We start from the raw sequence: 20,579 nt of genomic DNA, 5'->3' as shown, positions 1-20,579 counted from the left end.
TTGTTACATGGCTTGTTTTTTTGCACACCTCCAAATGGTAACATTCAGGGGAAAATATGGTCCTGGTAAAAGGCCTGTTCTTTACTTCAATTATTCGTGCAAATTAGAATTAGTTGTACAAATAAACGAGACCATTCAGAGGGTCATTCACCCTTACCCGGCTTCCCTTTTCACCCTTTGGTCCGAGTGAACCCTGAAAAAGACATTGGCAGATGTTACGGTTTTCCAATTGATTCATAATTATACAACTTACACTCAGCAGTAACTATTGGTATGAATCCACTGATGTGACATCATCAATGGCCAGCCGCTATTGAAGGGTCCACTGGTTAAATAAAGAGAGAGCAAGAGAGTGGGTGGAAATTATTGCCTTAATTTCCAGTAGGATCTTGACCGGGAGGGAGACATGCCATTCATTAGTTAAAGAAATCTCTTGGTGCCTGCCACATTGACCACCGCCAGTGGGCTGATATCGCCTCAAACCGTGCATCTTGGCGCCTCACAGTTTGGCGGGCAGCAACCTCCTTTGAAGAAGACCGCAGAGCCTACCTCACTGACAAAAGACAAAGGAGGAAAAACCCAACACCCAACCCCAACCAACCAATTTTCCCCTGCAACCGCTGCCACCGTGTCTGCCTGTCCCGCATCGGACTTGTCAGCCACAAACGAGCCTGCAGCTGACGTGGACTTTTTACCCCCTCCATAAATCTTCGTCCGCGAAGCCAAGCCAAAGAAGAAGAAGATCACTGGACAACGAAGATTTTGCTTCCTGAACATTTTTGGGTGTATTTTATGAATTTTGGGCTGCTGATCATGAAAATCACCTGAAAATGTTCCTGTTACATTCCGTTTTTTAAGATATAACCTACTTCTATGATTTTCTGATATATTTTAAGTCCACATCAAGGATACAAAACCATGAAGGGCAGCGTGTCATTGAAAATTCATTTTATGCATTCGCACTTGGACGTCTTCCCGGCTGATCATGGTGCAGTCAGTGATGAACATGGTGAAAGGTTTCACCAGGACACTATGACCATGGAAAAGCGGTCTCAGGGCAACTGGAATCCATCAATGCTGGATGACTATTGTTGGAACTGACACAAGAGGCATCAGATGCTGAGTACAAATGAAGATCAGCAGTAAAAGATTTTTAGGTCAGTTGAACTAACGCAATGTGTCAGCGTCATGATGTGGTTAAACATGCTAAATTCAATACAAGTTAATTTAATGTTTCTCCAACTTCCTAGATACAGCAAAGCTGAAATGATTTTTGTGTTCAGCTTTAAGTTGTCATAATTCCTATTTTTTTTCAGGAAGCAAACCATTTGAAAAAAATTGTTGTCCAATGTAACCAATCAAATCATAGAAGCAAGACATCTGCCAATCAGTAAAGCAGACACACGAGATCACTTTTTATGGATTGAATTATACTTTAATCAGATAGGTAACCGAGGGAGTTCCTGAATTTAAGCATGTCAATTTTCCAAAGGTGGAGGGAAACCTTCAGATAATTTTGATTATAGAGATATAAAGAGAGTGTTTTGCTGATCACTTTAATAAATATCCTGTTAGTTTTATTGTACACTGGAATAATAATACTTACTGCATTTGACTTGAACCAAACCAATTTTAAATCAAGACGTCCAGCACTTGAATTAGAATCTAGATTTTGACCCCCTGCTCTTGAATTTTAGACACACTGAAGTAACCTCAAATCTCACCAGCTGCATTACTTAAAATTGCTGAACACAAACTGTTAACCAGCTTCCTTACAGGTAGTCCCCGTGGTCCCATTGCTCCTGGAATTCCAGTGTCTCCTTTATCGCCCTAAAACAAAACCAACAATTAAATTAAACGCTTCAAGCAGACAGTCCACACAATCAAAGTAAAAGATGCTCCTTATATCTGCACTTTTGACACTAACTTCAAGTTACAACAAATAAAATTCCACGTTGGGATTAGCTCGCTTTCATGTCTGAATACTTACATTGCACATGTGCTCATGATTATGTTCCACCATAAACATTCAGATGGGTCACACTTTATCTTTCTTAAGCAAGGTTTGCATTTACAAATATATATGCTTTGCTGATCAGTAATTGAATCAACTTGTGTAGAACTGAGGCATACTGACCGGGACCACCATGGTTTTTTGCCCATTTATTTGACATCATTGATTAAATGCCAAGGGTTAGCATTCCAAGTCATTATTCAATGACTATTGCTGGGAAATGAACGGGAAAATGTCTGTCTGTGTCTGGGTTTCTTTGTACACACCTGAGAGAATGATGGCCTCCATAAAAGATTAGTCTGCTGATGCATGGGGGTAATTTTACCCAATCTGCTCTCAACATTGGCTCTGTGCCCCTGCCTTAATTTTCTCTCCACCATAGCCAAGATTGGGCAGGGTATGAAAACAACATTTCCATGTACACCATTGCAATGAATGAGTTATAAAGATCAACATTACTGTTCCCTCTCATCCCCAACTCACCCCCACCCTATCCCCAAATTCAGTCCCACCCTCTCTCAGCTTGCTTGCACAATATTTGGAAGGTGTGGAAGAGTTAGGGGGAAAGTACACAGTGATTGGACATATGCAGATATTCTGTCAACATTATGGCATTGAAAATAGGAAAACCATTTCCCGGTTTCGTCCTAATATAATCTTTTTCAGTAAAAAGTTATAATTCCTTAAAACTTTCATTACATCCCTCTTGAGTACTACAATCGTGTGCTTAAAAAAAAAGGAACCGGTGGAATCAGATGTCTGTCTTTAAGTGTTGATCAGACTTGAATTTCTGGAGAATTTTAAAACAAAAATGTTCTTTTGATGCATGTTTTATGTGTCAAATTGAATGTTGGGTCCATCTGCACTGAGTCAGGCAATTTTGATCTGTATCCTTGGCTAAATATTAATGGCTTTGAAATGACTGTATGAAATCCCAGCCTTCTCTCCAGAATCTATTCCCACGTTTTCTTTCTCCAGCCATCAATGAGTGATGACTGGATTCAGTTCTTGGTTGTTTCTCCCTTTGGATGTTGTCACCTCATTCCCTGATATTCTGTTTAATTCCTTAAAACTGAGACTGTTGATATTTGTTCTCTGACAACTGGATACATCCATAATCTGCCTTAATTAGCAAGGTTCTAGGATCAACAAAACCCTGCTCGTCAGATTTCTTCCTCACTCCTCAAAGACCTTTTCAGTGTGACATTGAGACATTTTTATTGTGTTACCATAACTATCTCTGTCCATTCTCTCCTTGAGTTCTGGCATTATTGATTCCATCACACATCTTCTTGAAGCTCCATCTACACACCATGGACCTCCATTCCTGAGGAATCAAAGGGCCTCCTCTCTGTGCTTAAAATAAACATGAAAGCCAATGGAATGCTGTTTTTTGCTTCCAGATGCTTGTTACACTTGTGATCACATTACAGCTTTACAAATGCATGGTTGTATCACACCTGGAGGTATTGTGTGTGGTACTAGGCACTATGCCATTGGAAGGACAAAGTAATCATGGAGGATAAGTAAGAATGATCTTACCTGGACCCCAAAGGATAAATGATGAGATAACATTACACAAACTAAGGCTGTGTACATTTAGAAGTTTGTGGCAGATTTGAATGATGTTTGCAAGATATTAAAATGAACTGATAGATTAGGAAGAACCCACTTCCATTGGGAGGAAAGCCAAGAACTTGAGTTATACCACGAAAGTCTGCAGACACTGTGGTTGAAGTAAAAACACAATGCTGGAGAAACTCAGTGTTATTTATGTAGCAAAGGTTAAAATACAAAACCGACGTTTCAGGCTTCATCAAGGTGTGGGAAAAATGTCAGCAGGCATCCAAATAAAAAGGTAAGTGGAGAAGAGCATGATCGCAAATGTAGTAGGTATTAGGTGGAGAAGGGAGGGAGGGAAAGCAGCAAGGAGAGGACGATGGCTTGGCGAATAGAGAGGGAAGGGGGTGGAGAGCTGAGCGAAAGAAGATGGGGAAGGGAGGGGGAAAGGGAGAGCAGGTTAGCAGAAACAGAAAAAGTTTATGCTAATACCATCTGGCTGGAGAGTGCCCAGATGGAAATTCAGGTTATGTATTTTTATCTTTGCTACATAAAGGACACTGACCTGCTCAGTTTCTCTAGCATTATGTTTTTACTAGAATTTGAGTTGATTGATTAACTTGGCTCAAGTCAAGAAACAATTTAAAAATTGTTAATTTTAGAATTATCTATTTTTATTAACAAGTGCAGGATTTAAAAAGGGATGCATTTTCAGAGAACATAATTGTAAATTAAGAACATGTAGATTGGTGCTGCTGACTGGCTGTTTTCCCGTAATGATTATTCACCACAGGACAACAAGAAAAGAAGGTATTGGTCAACATGGCGGTGAAATACCAGGACAGAAGGTATCAAAACTCCAATAGGACAATAATAATGTTGGGGAAGACCTGTCGATGAAACCTAGTTGGATTGAGGATTACTTGGACTTGAGGTGCCCCAGAGGAAAAGACTTCCCTGGCCAAAGAAGTCAAAAGCATCAATTCAATGAATAATAGAGCCATTCATAAAGTTTGGAAGCTGTTAATCAGAGGATTTGTCTCTCATCTGTTCAAACTGCACCAACAGCCAAATCATTGAAGTTTTGTGACAATAGATGGATTAATCCAGGAGTTTTAACTGATTGATAACAACAAGTAAAAAATATTGACAACAAACTCAATCATAGACTTATTTAAGGATTCTTACTTTTGCACTTTATTAATTTTTTTTCTCGCTGTATTGCAGTCAGTTTGTTAACATTTCTTTATTTGTTTATAGGTGTACCTTAAGTCAGATTTGTTTTGCACTGCCAATAAGTGGTAATTCTGCCTCGCCCATAGGGAAAAGAATCTCAGGGTTGTATGTGATGTCATATATGTACTCTGATAATAAGCCTGAAATCTGAATCTGAAATCTGAGTTTGGAAACAAAGTGAAGTCAACTCAGGGTGTTGCAGTGGGAAGATACTATTGGGCTTGACAAAATCAATGCACACAGATAAAACGAATTCTGGGAGGAAGTGGGCGTCTACAAGATTCTCGCTAATTCTACAATTATAGAATGGATGGATAAAAAACTGGGTTGGATGCGTTGAGAGGAGATCGCATTGCAATGTGGAGGCAACCTTCCAAAGTGTGTTGCAGCAGTGGTAACTTATTAATGTCAGCTCAATACAGTGCAGCTTGTGCACAATAGGAAAAACGGAGAACTGAGAACAACTATGTCACAAATTAAAGCCTTGGTAACAATCTAGAAAGGGATGATCAGCAGAGATAACTTTGTAACTTCAAAGAAGACAGCAAGGAAGAATAAAGGTCTATAGCAGGAGTGGCCATCCTTTTAATTTTTAATTTAGACATACAGCACAGTAACAGGCCATTTTGGTCCATTGAAGACGTAGGTTAATTGAGCAGTACAGACTCATGGGCTGAAATGGCCTGTTATCGTGCTGTATGTCCAAATTAAAAATTAAAAGGTTGGCCACCCGGGTCGAAAATCAGTCAGAATCGGAGTTATAATGAATAACTGTGTGAAAGGAGGAATAAAGATTGAGAGATTTAGGAATGATGCGACTGTCTTCATGGTCTTCAGTAATACATCATAGGCCATGTATAATTGGTATTTTCTGTTGTTAATGAAGAGAGTTATTGGATTCGGAAATAAATTTTATATGGACTCTTTGGTATATCCATGTGATATGAGGAAGATAGTGACCAGAATACATTATATAATGTATTCAAGTTATAAAGACAATTATATTGAGTTGCATTTGCAGAACAGGATACGAGACCTGATGTTTATGGGACTCATATTGAAAATTATCCCTCTAGAATTATTAATCCCTAGGGTTTGCAGTTCAGAGACATCAGTATGGTTGCCAGAGACGAGTTCAGTGAACAATGTGACTGAATAAATTCATTACCTGCAATGTAACTTAAACAGTCAACTGATGATATAAATTTACATTTCTACATAATTTAAAGTGATTGATTAATGTTTGCATGGGAATACCATTATAAAATAATTGTGTCCTCTATCATTGGTACCAAGATGAGAATTCAATAGAGAATTCTCTTTTTGCTTGTAACACTGTAACACAGAGTCTTCTTCTTTCTTTGGCTTGGCTTCGCGGACGAAGATTTATGGAGGGGGTAAAAAAGTCCACGTCAGCTGCAGGCTCGTTTGTGGCTGACCAGTCCGATGCGGGACAGGCAGACACGATTGCAGCGGTTGCAAGGGAAAATTGGTTGGTTGGGGTTGGGTGTTGGGTTTTTCCTCCTTTGCCTTTTGTCAGTGAGGTGGGCTCTGCGGTCTTCTTCAAAGGAGGCTTCAACACAGAGTCTACAGACACGACAAATACCATGGAAACGGAAGTTCAAATTGTATTGAGCATAAACTGAGTTTCTACAATATCTTGAAGATTTTCAGAATATGTTGTTGCACCACCAAAATGTACAAACCACAAAGGCGATTTTCTCTCTTTTATTCTTGAACTGTAGTTTAGGTGCAAGGGCAATTAAACTGATAAATGGTAGACTTTCCAAAATATCAATTTCAGCGATTTACAATTGGGTTCTATCACTATATGGGTGTAGCCTTTAACATTTATTGATAAAGGAAACAAACCATTTGGTTTTATTTTGGAGGCCTTATCACAGTGATGTATAAATGTACATTTGTGATTGTGCAAATAAATTTATTAAAAATATCTTACGTTTGTTTAAGGAAATGCAATTCCAAGGGAAATTTTGTGTTATTGTATTACAAAGGGACAAAAAAAGACGGATCTGCATTCTTTGAAGGGTAAGGGGTGATCTTATTGAATTATACAGTAAAATCTGTATTATCTGGAATTCAAGTAACCAGCAAATTCACTTATCCGGCATCCACCAATCCCCATAGGTGCCGGATATCAAGATCAAACAGTGGCATAACATGGTAGATGTTGAGATGTTTCCATGAGTGTGAGAATCTCAGAGGATAGAGTGTCCCAGTGTAAGTATTGACCCAAAGAGTAATAAAACTTATTGCAAAGAATTGTTTTGTACAGACATTAAAAAAAAAGATTTAAAGACCACAAGGATAATGAATGTCAACTGAATGGGGCATTACAGGTATCAGCTGGTCAGCAGAACCACTAACTCACCCGGGTCGAAAATCAGTCAGAATGGGAGTTATAATGAATAACTGTGTGAAAGGAGGAATAAAGATTGAGCTAAATACCAAATGAAAGAATAAAGATAATAAAGGATGATGGGAGAGGAGAGATTGAGCAGAAGAAAGAGGGACCATCCTGAAAAAAGTGAAAGAATGGAGAGTGGAGAATGGGAATATAGGAATGATAAAAAAAAAGTGGTTTGGAGTGAAAGAAAAAGCGAGGTGGAGTGAAGGCAGAATAAAAAGTGATCTCATGGAGAGAGTGTATTGAGGAAAGAGCAGGGAAGAGAAGAGTTGGGGAGAGAGTGATAGAGAAAGAAAATGAGATAGAATGGAAGAGAAGAGTTGGGGAGAGAGTGATAGAGGAAGAAAATGAGATAGAAAAGAGGGTAAGGGAGAGAAGTGGGAAAGATAAAAGATAGAGAAAAGAAGAAAAAGAAACAGAGAAAGAGAGAGAGACACACACATGCAGCATGAACTCTCTCCTCTTCCTTTTCTATTCAGGAATTCAATAACTTCATGAAGTAAACACACAAAATGTGCTGTAAATCTCAAACAAGAGATAGAAGATCTCACATTCCAACAAAGAAACATTCTCAGCTATGAAGATGCCCGCAGGAAATTAATTACAACCTCCCCAAATTTGACGCATGCTTTGTTCTTTCATTGAATTTTTTTTACCGCTTATCTCTAATCTTGCACCACATAGTACTACTCATTTGTTCGGTAATGCATGCACCAGGCAAATAATCACTATATCATAAAGTGAAATATATTCATTACAATAATTTCTAGCTTCATTCCCATCTACTGTAATTCCTCACAAGTTGTGAGGTCACAATATATACCAACAATTTGCATATATCACTTGGAATTAAAATATTGGCCATAAGCATTTACAGTTGACCATTTACTACTCTATAATAGCATCCATGGAAGTTTGCAATTAACATTGCCTCAGCCCATTGACCCACATTTCGTCTCACTCTTACCCTTTCTCCTTTTGGTCCTGCAGGCCCTGGTACACCCTACATAGAAATGAATATATTTATATATTTAAGAACAACACACTACCTACTCCTGTTTCCCAGCAACATTACCATTAACAAAAAAAGGCCCAGCATTAGAGCGGCAGGGCGCTTAGATCATTAAGAGAATAGTACACGAACCAGTTGCTCAGCCTCAAGAATATTAAGCAGCACTCTCTTAGTAGGACTGGGGCATTTCTGTTGGTGACACAAGCCTGGGTTTCCACCAGTGGAATGAATTGGATGAGGTTAACATTTAAATGGAGGCAGTGCCTTGAGTTAAATCAGCCTTCCAATTTTATTTGCTTCATCTTGTGTCTTCTATGTGGCTAAACAAGTGAAATTATAAATAGTGACCAGGCCACTATCATTTTGTGGCACATTCTATTCTACATCAAAACACCAATACCATCTAATGCATCTTTTCTTAGTATAGGTGAATTAATAAAAAGAGAGTACAGACATTAGGATGAAAACATTGGCCATTTGAGATTTACATGGGTGGAAATGTTGTCTGCATGGCCTTCTTTTATGTGGGGAAAAATAAGATGGTCCCCTGTGTATTATTGGTAACTTTGTGACAGGGATTTGATTCATAGATGCAATAAAAGTCTCTAATGCTGGCACCATGGGCATGTGGACATTAATGAGTTTGCTTAGATTCCTGCTGTTTTTTTATGATTACCATCAGAAATAAAGATCAAAATACTGGAAACACTCAGCAGAACAGGTAGCAAACAAAAATCTGCTGGAAGAACTCAGCAGGTCAAGTAGCATGTGTGGGGAAAAGGCCTCAGATCTCAGCATCTCCAGTCTCTTCTAACTCCAGGTCAGGTAGCATTTTGAATTTCAATTTTATTTAGAAGGCCGAAGCCCAATTAAGCTACAATCTCGTACATTTTGGTATGAAACGGGAGGACTTGGGAAAATCCATGGGGAGAATAATCAAACACTTTACAGACAGTGCTGGATTTGAATCCGGGTCACTGGCGCTGTAACAGCATTGCCTTAACCACACTAACCTGCCGCCCATTTCCATTTGTGGAAAGAGAACAGAAACTCATTTTTTGATGATGGGTCTCCAATGTGAAATATTAATATGGCTACTCTATCCACAGATGGAGAGTTTCCACAGATGGAGAGTTTCCAGGAATTTTCTATTTCAGATTTTCATCTGCAGTTTTTGTTGATCTTCTTCCACTGTGGGATTCATAGGAGAAAATGTTACAACTTTTAGGGGACAATTCACAATGCAATGCAAAGGTTAGGTAATTGGCTTTGCTCATGAATTATATACAGCAGTATAAGTGCATTGTAAATTGTTTCAGTAATTTCAGAAAAAAGCAATCTATTGGAGGAACTCAGCAGGCCAAGGAGCATCAGTGGGAAGAAAAGAACTATTGATGTTTTGGGTTGGACCCTTCATCAAGACTGAGCAATGCATTTGTAGAATTGACAACAGATAGTACGTCTCCTGAGATGGAGACAGGGAGATCTGGAAAGGGGAGAGAAGTGTCAGAAATTGTCCAAGTAAATTTGAGAATCAGAGTAGAAGAAAGTAGAAAAGTTTATAAGATGTACAAGTTCAGTATGGGTGAAGGATGCAGCACCAATGGAGTTGTTGATGCAACAGAGGAAGATTTGGTGGTGGTACAGGGGTAAGTTTGGAAAAATGACAATTCAACAGAGGTTTAAAAAAAGGGCAGGTCTACATATGCGAGCGCCTGCGGCTACATTTTTGATTTGTAGGAAGAGGTTCAAAAATAAACAGAGCTGCTGTAATGGTCTGGACCCTTGGTAAGCGGGAAGCAGAGACACAACGCTCTTGAGGGGTCCAACCGCCCAGTCTGACTGCCATCAGCTCTGTACAGGCTTTGAATGGCCTGTTAAAGGAGCTGATGGTAGTTTTATTAAAAATCTCATGATGCCTGTGTCCAAGATGGCAGTGCTTATGATCGGCAGCAGCCATGAGGGGTTGCAGACTCCAGGGAAACGGAGGACTGGCACAAGGCATCAGAAAATGGGGAGAAGGAGAAGCAGAGGAGACAACCCACAGGACAGTGACAATGGTAGTGGACCATTGAGGGGTTCTGTGGCTGAAGGACCTACACAGGCAGCGGGGTGTGGGTGACTCAAGGTGAGGAACCCATGCAGGTTGAGGCTGCTAGAGACTGCAATTAAGGGACACACACCAGGATGCAGATTGCTGGAGACTGCTTGAAACTGACTGAGGGTGCTGAGGAGTTCCTTATCTTATTGGAGGTTTGGATCTGGAGCTTGAGCTGCTGATGGTTTGGACTAAACTCTGTGTGGCTGCAGAAGTACTGGAAGTGAATCCACGCATATTTGGTGACTCTGGAGGGGACTCTCTTTTGCTTCCCTTTCTCTGACCGTACGCGGCACTTTAGGCAAATTCTGCCGATGGCAAATTTGTCTGCCTTATAGCAGACAAAAGGCCATTTTGTGTCATATGACACTTTTTATTACATGACAATAAATTGAATCTTGAAAAGATGCTATTCAGGGTGAGAACAAGTTCTCGCAGGGAGATGAGTGTGTTGGTGGAGGGAAACTGGTTGGATCATCAGTTCAGGAAGAAGCAGAGAACAAAGACTTCCTGATGGAAGATAGAGGAGTACAGAAACTGGTCACCTGACTTCAGTCTTGATGAAGGGCTGAGACTTGAAACATAAACAATTCTTTTTCTCCTACTGATACTGCTTAACCTCCTGATTTCCTCCAAAAGATTTTTCTTTGCTCCAGATTCCAGCACCTGCAATCCATTGTGGCTTCAGTAATTCAGTGCTACTAATACGCAGATTAGCATATAGAGCCAAGAACAAATATTTGCCCTGCTGATGCAATACTGGTGAAATAATGCCCAGATATTCTGAAGCTGAGATCTCCAAGGGATGAGGAAGGCTTTTAAATGCCAAATGAACAGAGAACATCTATTACCAGACTCTGGATTGATAAGGACAAAAAAGGGACCAGGTCAGTCTCCAATACGGAAGATTGACAATATCTGCTGGACTTCACTCAAGAGCTCAAAATGGTTCATTCTTTTACATTTTGAAGAATGATCTCAGCAGTGATAGGCTGATGACCCTTTAAAAAATGCAAGCCTTCAAGAGAAGATTGGTCGAGACATATGAAAAGCAATTCAGCCCCACATTACGTGGTGAGTTGTTTTGCTATATTAAAAATGAACATCACTGAGTCCACAAATATCTTATTTTACCAAGAACAGTTGTATCAATTGAAAATATCAGCTGTATCCAGTATTAAAATCTAGCAATTGTAAGGAAGGGTAGTTCAACAGGAGGGTCTATCTGCCTTTACAGGTTAGCAAATGCTCTGCCAAAGAAATGACCCTAATTTACTAATGTGCAATTTATCATATCGATACACTCCGCTGCTTTCAGAATCAGCATAACTCTTCCAGCTGCTCACCCGGGCACTGGACTTGAGTCTCCAGAACCAAACTTTCATGGGAAGGTACTTGCATCCTATCACTTTATGGGAGTGGTCTCTGCTGGTGGGGGACACAAAGTCTCCTGCTCAATGACCATTGACCTTGCAACAATCCTGCTTAGGTAGAAACTATTGAATTGAGGAGCTCCATGTGGTGCTGAAAATACAAAGAGAAAGGCACTATTTCCAGGGAATATCAGTGTTCCAGGATGTCAAGTCTTGTTCTTGAAGGAAATATCAATCGATGGGAGGTGGGATGTCATTTGCTCTGGCAAGATCTACACTTTAGCAAAGTTTACCTCCAAGGGTGCATTCTGTCACACTGAGGATGTCATTAAAAATGTGACTCAACTAATCTGGATTTATGCTACTGTATGTTGTGGATAAAAACTGTAACTCAGTAGCTCACCTTAGCAATGGAATTCCACAGATGACATTTGAGAATCTCAATGGGAGCAAAATTTGGCATGGGTAATGGTATAAAATAAGCCATGCCTACTTTACCCCCTTGAGTACATTGAACTGGAATTTCATCCCAATGATTTGAGAAACTGTGCAGCATGGGGATTTGTTAGTCTCTGATTTGAAGGGTCCACTTTGGTCAGTATAACTCAGTAAGATCACAGGCCAAGGTTACACATCAACACTGAATGCTTCAGACCTACTAAGACAGAATAGATTTCCTGAAAACCACAGATTGCTTTGGTATATGAAAATGTAGGACAATTGATAACATCAAACATATAACCAAAATTGTGTTCAGTTCAGTAAAACTCATTTTGTTTAAACAGACTTTAAAACGGCTTTGTATTTTTACCTCCTACATTTGTTAATTTACCAGAATTACAACACTGTGGCTGCAATATTTGTAGCCATTGAACAGTCACATTACTTAAGCAGTTCCTAATTCGAATGATAAACCAAGAGGTTAATTAAGCATTCGCATGCACTGACATATTTCTCATGCTTCATTTACAATGGTAACGGTCCACTGTACAGGCATGGATTCCAGCGATGTTAAATTCACAAAGCAGTCCAACAGCAGTGCAGCAGGCACAAACTATCGAGGAGAATGGACATACAGAACTCACCAGTGGCCCAGGCTGTCCATCTAAGCCAGAAGCACCCTGGATGGTGTATGAAGTGTTAAAGGTGGAAAGAACAGTGGGGAAGAAATGAATGTAGCAGTGAAAAGGGACAATGTGTTGGCATAACTCACTGAAAGGTGATGACACAAGCAATGAAGACTTGACATATGTCAGCACACAAAAAAAAAAGCTTTTAGAAGCACAAATTGTATGATTAAATAATTCAATGTTATGATTTTTATAAATTTCTTTCATTGTGAGAATGGCAATAAAATTACCATCATAATTACCCAGAGTTGCCTGCTTTACAATTGTGTCAGAGCAGGAAACTCCTGATACTAGTACAGTTATGAGATGAAAGAAACCTGAATGCCAAATCTTCACAATTAGCAAAGAGTGAGTACAAACAGCACGCCATGTGATTGAAAGTGAATTATGATACATGTACATTACATTGGATCAATAATAAATGTGCCATTTTTGGTAATACAGCACGATTTTCTATCCATTACACAGTGGATAGTGAAAAATCTAATGCAAGAGTAAAGAAGTTATTTTAACATTAGGGTCTTCACACACATTTTGCAATAGCAACTTTCAATAAAGTCTATTCACATGAATTGTTTAGCTACTTCAACGGTGACTTTAAACACCTGCCTGTGTTATGAAAGACCTTCTCTGTAGATTGATGTTATAAATAGAGTTGAATAGGACTGTATTTTCTGGAAGGGTGCACTTTGATCCCACTAAGAAATTTTGAGTAAGCTTGACACTGAACACTGTAACACGGTTTTATTTTACCATAATCTTGAATTATAATGTCCAGGGTAAGAGCCAGACACTCAAACCTGAGATGTGCAGACCTGACTTTATTCAGCAGGCAGTGGATGCTCGATATATTCAAGAGTTTGTTCAATAGTTTTCTGAATACTAAAGGAATTGACTAATATGGGAGAACTGAAGAAGAAAGTACAGTTAATGTAAAAGACTGACTGGAAATGAGACAAGGAGATTACTCCTTTCCTCATCTTTTCACATTGACGGTAACTGGACTTAAGTTTAGAGGAGACTTGAAGGATGGATTCATGGGTATCTTTGTTATTGATGGATACGAACAATTTTATTTTGAAAGCTCTTTCATCCTTAAATTTGTGAAATAATGGAATTCAAAATAAGTTTTGTGTTATTAAATGTTCCAGGATTTCATGCCTCAGCCTTGATTTGTTCTTGAGACTTTCAATTCATCTTCATCATCTCTTTTTAGAGGTTAAGCCATTTAAATCAATGTGAGAATATTAGAGGAACTGATCAAAGGATCGTCAGCCGCACTGCTGAAGACCCAAGGGACAAAGACGATGCAGGTTTAAAATCACAGGTCCTTTCTCTGTGGTAATCTTGGCCCATGTGCCCCGGATTTGTTTTGATTTGTGCTGACAGATACTGATCAGCCTGCAGTTATGTCAAAAGCTTCAAAGCAAACTTTGGAAGAGAGACCAGGAGCTGGTTGTTGACTCTTTTCCTCAGTCTTGCATTGTATTAGTTTCCCCCCTTGAAGTCCTTATTTTATCACTATTCCCTTCCTTCTCCCCAAAACTCAAAAGCTCTATTCTCTCTCGTATAAAGTGTGACATGATCCATGTTTTATTTTACTTCCTTCACATCGATGCAGAACATGAGTGAAACGGATATGTCATCAATTTTTTCTGATTGGTCAAAGAATGGTAGGTTTCTGCAGAATAAAATGGATCAGTTTGATTTCCCTCCAGACGAGAGAGAGAGTTAAAGTGGAGCTTTAAACTGGGTGAGCAGATGTTTATCACTGGATCTAGCCACTTGATTGCACAGACAAAACAACAAATATCCAACTGGTATCCCTTTTAGTTTCAAAAACATGAGTCTAATGTGCAGTTACACACAAGTTATCATTAGATAGTTTCTTTAAGATTAGCTGCCTAAGAGTTAATCTGATTTGAAGACTGTTAATTACACTCTCATGCCCAGAAATCCCAAAGTGGCAGATACATGTTAGAAGTTCAAATTGATAGCAGTTACAGAAAATAGAACTTACAGGCAGTCCCAAAGGACCTCGATCGCCTCTATCACCTTTGGGACCTTCTGATCCAGGATCGCCCTACATCAATAAGAAAATTGCAGTGTATTGTTTTTTACAATGCCATATCTGCATCAAACAGATGCTAATGTATCAAACTTACAGAAATAAAGTTAAAAGTAACATTTTCATGCACACTCATTTTGTAAAACAACTTTTAAATCTAAATACTAATAATGAAAAGGAATACTGGCAAAAGTTATTCATTATTTAATATTCTGACAAAAATATGCAAGGTAATAATTATAATCTTTCTGTTATAAGATTTATCACTGGTCTTCCAAAAGAGAATTTTAAAAACTACAATAATATATCAAATGGAAGTGCACAAAGAATTGAATTGGTGAGGACAATAAAGTCTTGGGGATTTCGGCCCCCAAAAAGTTGCCATTCAGGAGATAACAAACACTGCTTCAAGCTGAACTGCTTGTTCTTTGAATCTTTTAGATTTGTTTTTCCCCTGAATCCTTTTCACAATAAATATGGGAGGTGAAAGATCAAATGTATTTTCTATTCTCTTCTATTAATGCATTTAGATGGGGAAAGAACTGACATTATTCCTTAATCCTACTGAACTTAATCCCACTGAAGACAAGCGCACCAGGCAATCTCTTCCATCCTGCAAAGCCCACTATTGTCAAATAAGGTTTAGAATAATTAAAGTTACTTTTGTCCCTGGAAAACCATGAGGTCCCTGACAGAACAGATCAGAAAAACAATTTAAAATAAAGAACATTTCAATCAGTTACAATGTAACACACTCTAATAGGCCAATTAATGTTTTATTTTGGCAAAAGAATTCAAAACCACATTTCAGATGGGGCATTGAGATCCTAGCAAGAATGCAGATGGAATTAGAAGTTGTTTGATGGAAATTAGATTTCAGCTGCATAGTTCAGTTGGTGGAACAATGGCTGCTTTCCTTGGAGCAGAGGAAGCTAAGGGGAGATTTGATAGGTGGTATTGGATGAAAATAAGTTGAAAGAAGGAATACAAAGAAATACTGCTCCAATTTTCAGATAGCACAAGGAATAGAAGTCATAATTCAAGGGTTTGGGGAGAGATATAAAGGGAAGTTGAAGAAGGGCTGATGATGTCTTGGAATCCGCTGCCAAGAAGGATATTGGTAATTGAGACATCAGTCATTCCAAATGGAAATTAGATTGGTATTTGTGGTAAATACACTTGTAGAGTTATGGGAGCAGTAGGGGAATAGGACAGACTGGGTCAATCTATGGAGTCAGCAAGAACATGATGGGATGAATGGCTTCCTCTAGTACTGTAATGTCTATCATTTTAGCATGTTGCTTGTTTCAAAACAATGCACATGAAGAAATCTATACACGTTATCAACATGTATGATCCGACTCTGCGAAATACAGCCATACCTCAACTTACGCACGATCGAGTAACGTATGATCGCAGATACGTTGGAGGTCACCATAAGAGCTTAATACAAATTGTTATTACCTGTGTATGTATAGTATAGTTTTATAGGTACTGTACAGTATTTACATTTTATTAACTATGGTACTTAGACATATGTATGTACAATATAGAGGTTTAAGTAAATATACATATGTGTTATGATTTCTTATGTTGTACAGTATAATTTGACTGATGACCAAATCTATTTGCGACCCACTTCCAGAATTTAACCTGGACGTAAGTCAATGCATGGCTGTAAACTTTCCATTAAAAAAGTTTGTTTCTTTTTTTATAATTTTTTTATTTTTCACATTGTGAACCATAAAACCAAAATATGTACAAACATTTCTCATTAAATTTACACAGTGGCATTTTCTCCCTCTTTCCCTCCCTCCCCTCTTCCCACCCCCTCCAAAACCCATAAATATTCAACATATACAATACAATAAAACCATAAAACAATATCTTTGCACAAAGGAAAATAATCAAGAAAAATGTGTCATCTATTTGATACACACTGACTCTAGTTGTTTTGTCTTCTTATCATTTTAGGGGTTGGAGGTCCAAGGCAAGCTCTCTCTGTTATGTTCCATGTATGGTTCCCAAATTTGTTCAATGTGACTTTATTTTTTAACATTATATGTTATTTTTTTCCAATGGAATACATTTATTCATTGCCATGTACCATTGCTGTATTCTCATGCTCTCTTCCAATTTCCAAGTTGACATTATACACATTTTTGCTATTGCTAAGGCTATAATAATGAATTTTTTTTGGACTTTATCCAATTTGAGGTCTAATTCTTTACTTTTTATGTTACTTAAAAGAAAGATTTCTGGACTTTTTGGTATGCTTTTTTTTTGTGATTTTATTTAATATCTGATTTAATTCTCCCAAAACATATTCACTTTCGTATATGTCTAAATTGCATGTAATGTTGTTCCCATTTCCTTCATGCAGCAAAAACATCTATCCGATAATGTTGAATCCCATTCTTTTAATTTTTGAGGAGTGACCAATTATACTGTATCATGCATAACCTTGTGTTTATTGTATTCTTCATAGTTCCAGAACATAACTTTTCCCATACTTCATTTTTTATCTTTATATTTAAATCCTTTTCCCACTTCTGTTTAGGTTTATAGTTTATTTCATCATTTTTCTTATCTTGCAGCTTAATGTACATTTTCGTTATAAATCTTTTAATTATCATTGTGTCTGTAATCACATATTCAAAGCTGCTTCCTTCAGGTAATCCCAATCTGTTTCCCAATTGATCTTTTAAATAAGCTTTCAATTGATGATATGCAAACATTGTACCATGAGTTATTCCATATTTGTACTTCAACTGTTCAAATGTTAATAAATTATTTTCCAAAAAACAGTTTTCTATTCTTTTGATTCCTTTTCTCTCCCATTCTCTAAAGGAAAGGTTATCTATGGCAAAAGGGATTAGTGGATTTTGCGTCAATAATAATTTTGGTATTTGGTAATTCTTTTTTTTCTTTTCTAAGTGGATCTTCTTCCATGTATCAAGTAAATGATGCAATACTGGTGAGCTTTTATATTGCACCAGCTTTTCATCCCACTTATAAAGTATATGTTCCGGTACCTTCTCCCCTATTTTATCTAGTTTTATCTTAGTTCAGTTTGGTTTTTCCCTTGTCTGGTAAAAATCTGATAAATACCTTAATTGTGCGGTTCTATAATAATTTCTAAAGTTTGGTAACTGCAAACCACCTTGTTAATTTATCTAATGCTACCCTTGGTTTCCTCCCTTTCCACAAGAATTTCGTTATTATTCTCTTTAGTTCATTAAAAATAAATTCTGTTAAGGGAATTGGTAACGTTTGAAATAAGTATTGTATCCTTGGAAACACGTTCATTACAATGCAGGTTACGTTCCTTATCAACGTTAGCGGTAATTCTTTCCAATGTTCTCAGTCTTCCTGCAATTTCTTTATTAGTGGCTGGTAATTTAGTTTGTACAAGTGACTTAAGTTATTATCTAACCTGATCCCTAGGTATCTGATTGCTTGTGCTTGCCATTTAAATGGTGATTCTTTTTAAATTCTGTATAGTCTGAGTTACTCATTGGCATCACTTCACTTTTATTTGCGTTGATCTTGTGCCCTGATATTTCTCCATATTTCTTCAATTTCTTAAGTAATTCTTTTATTGATATCTATGGTTCTGTTAGGCATACTGTGATGTCATCTGCAAATAAGCTGATTTTATACTCCTTCAACTTTATTTCTATTCCTTTTATTTTATTTTCTGTTCTTATCAGCTCTGCCAAAGGTTCTATTGCTAAGGTGAACAATGAGGGGGATAATGGACATCCCTGTCTAGTTGACCTATTTAATTTAAATTGGCTCGATACATATCCATTTACTGTTACCTTCACCAATGGTCCATTATACAATGCTTTAATCCAATTTATATATTTTTCTGGTAGATTGAACCTCTGTAATACTTTAAATAAGTAATTCCACTCTACTCTGTCAAAGGAATTTTCTGCATCTAAAACAACAGCCACTGTTGGTCTCTTATTTCCTTGAACTGCATGAATTAGATGAATAAGTTTACAGACATTATCCGCTGTTCACCTTTTCTTAATAAATCCAGTTTGATCTTGTTTTACTATTTTTGGTACACAATTGGGCAATCTGTTTGCTAATAATTTCACTAATATCTTATAATCTGAGTTAAGTAGAGATATTGGTCTATATCAGGGGTGTCAAACTCAAATTCACGGAGGGCCAAAATTAAAAACTTGGACTAAGTCGAGGGCCGAACTAAATATTTATTGAAAATTTTCAACATCTGCATGTTTTCTCTTCTTTCAACATATGTAATGTTAAACTTTTTCTTATTAAAATAAATGTTTAATAATAGTTTTGGATAAACTCTTTCATTGTCATTGGCCCATTTCCTTTAGCGTTCTGAAACCGTGCACATGACGAGTCAATGAGGGATGATTAAAGCAGTGATCTTCAAACTTTTTCTTTCCACCCACAGACCACCTTAAGCAATCCCTTACTAATCACAGAGCACCAATGGCACAGGGACTTGAGTGGAAAGAAAAAGGTTCAGAACTGTTGTATTGTGGTAACTCCACATCTGATTAGGTTAATTGTTTGGCAAGTGGTCAGAGAAGGACCCCCCCACCCCAAGAAAGGCTTAAATCACAGGAACAAAATAAGCTTCCGTCTCACTGCTCCCAATCTTACACACAGTCCTGATGTGGAATGTGGGGTCGCAGCTCCACATTCACCCGAGTTCAGGTGCTGTCTGTGTGGAGTTTGTACGCTCTCCCCTTGTCTTGGACCAACAGGTCGGTCGCCTGACGAAGGCACCCGAACCACCCGTTGAAACGCCGGCATCCGGGGCGGTGGAGGAATTGGCTGAGAAGAGCGCGTTGCTCCCACCCCCCTCATATGGTTGGAGAGGGATTAAACTGCGATCTCACTGCGCCGGGCTCGTCTCCAACAAAAGGAGCGGGAGGCAGGGTCCGCCGCGCACGGAGCGAGGGGGAAGGCATCGCCAACGAGACATTCGGTCCGGCGTCACCGCTGAAGTGCAGACCCAGCGAGGATGGTCCCCAACTCCAGCCGCGTCTGTGTGTCCAGGAGCCGGGCGGGTTGAGTGCGGCGCTCTGATCCCCGGGATTCGGGACTCTGAGATCCCTCCACACCTCCGGGCGTCTTCATTTTCACCTTCAGTGTGCATGCGCTATACTGGCACGGTGGCCAGGGGCCAACTCTAATATATATTTAATATGATCTTGCGGGCCAAATATAATTTGAGAATTTGACATGTGTGGTCTATATGATGCTGGTGTTAATGGATCCTTCCCCAACTTTGGTATTACTGTAATTATTGCTGTCTTACATGAATCTGGCAAGTTTTGTGTTTCTTCTACCTGGTTCATTACTTCTAGGAGAGGAGGAATTAATAATTCTTTAAATGTTTTATAAAATTCTATTGGAAATCCATCCTCTCCTGGTGTTTTATTGTTTGGCAGCTTTTTTAATATATCCTGTACTTCCTCTATTTCAAATGGTTTTATTAGTTTGTTTTGTCCTTCTTGCAATTTTGGCAGTTCAATTTTAGCTAAAAATTCCTCTATTTTATCATCTTTCCCCTCATTCTCAGTTTGGTATAATTGTTCATAAAATTCCTTAAAGTTTTCATTAATCTCTGTTGGGTTATATGTAATTTGTTTGTCCTTTTT

At 38.3% G+C, this 20,579-nt stretch overlaps 1 protein-coding gene across 1 annotated transcript in view; it reads right to left on the bottom strand.

Moving 5' to 3' along the window:
- col13a1 (collagen, type XIII, alpha 1) overlaps window positions 1-20,579 on the bottom strand; it is a 137,718-nt gene that overhangs the window by 14,970 nt on the left and 102,169 nt on the right. Inside the window, exons 32-36 of the mRNA XM_069885600.1 lie at window positions 14,872-14,934; window positions 12,807-12,842; window positions 8,206-8,241; window positions 1,777-1,830; window positions 158-193 (exon numbers count right to left, since the gene is read on the bottom strand). Of these exons, the coding sequence (XP_069741701.1) occupies window positions 158-193; window positions 1,777-1,830; window positions 8,206-8,241; window positions 12,807-12,842; window positions 14,872-14,934 (225 nt within the window). The remainder of the gene's footprint in view (window positions 1-157; window positions 194-1,776; window positions 1,831-8,205; window positions 8,242-12,806; window positions 12,843-14,871; window positions 14,935-20,579) is intronic.

Source organism: Narcine bancroftii, chromosome 6 (genome assembly GCF_036971445.1).
Source record: "Narcine bancroftii isolate sNarBan1 chromosome 6, sNarBan1.hap1, whole genome shotgun sequence".
NCBI classification, from domain to species: Eukaryota; Metazoa; Chordata; class Chondrichthyes; order Torpediniformes; family Narcinidae; genus Narcine; species Narcine bancroftii.
The sequence above is the reverse complement of the archived record's forward strand: the minus strand, read 5'-3'. Positions and strand labels throughout refer to the sequence as shown.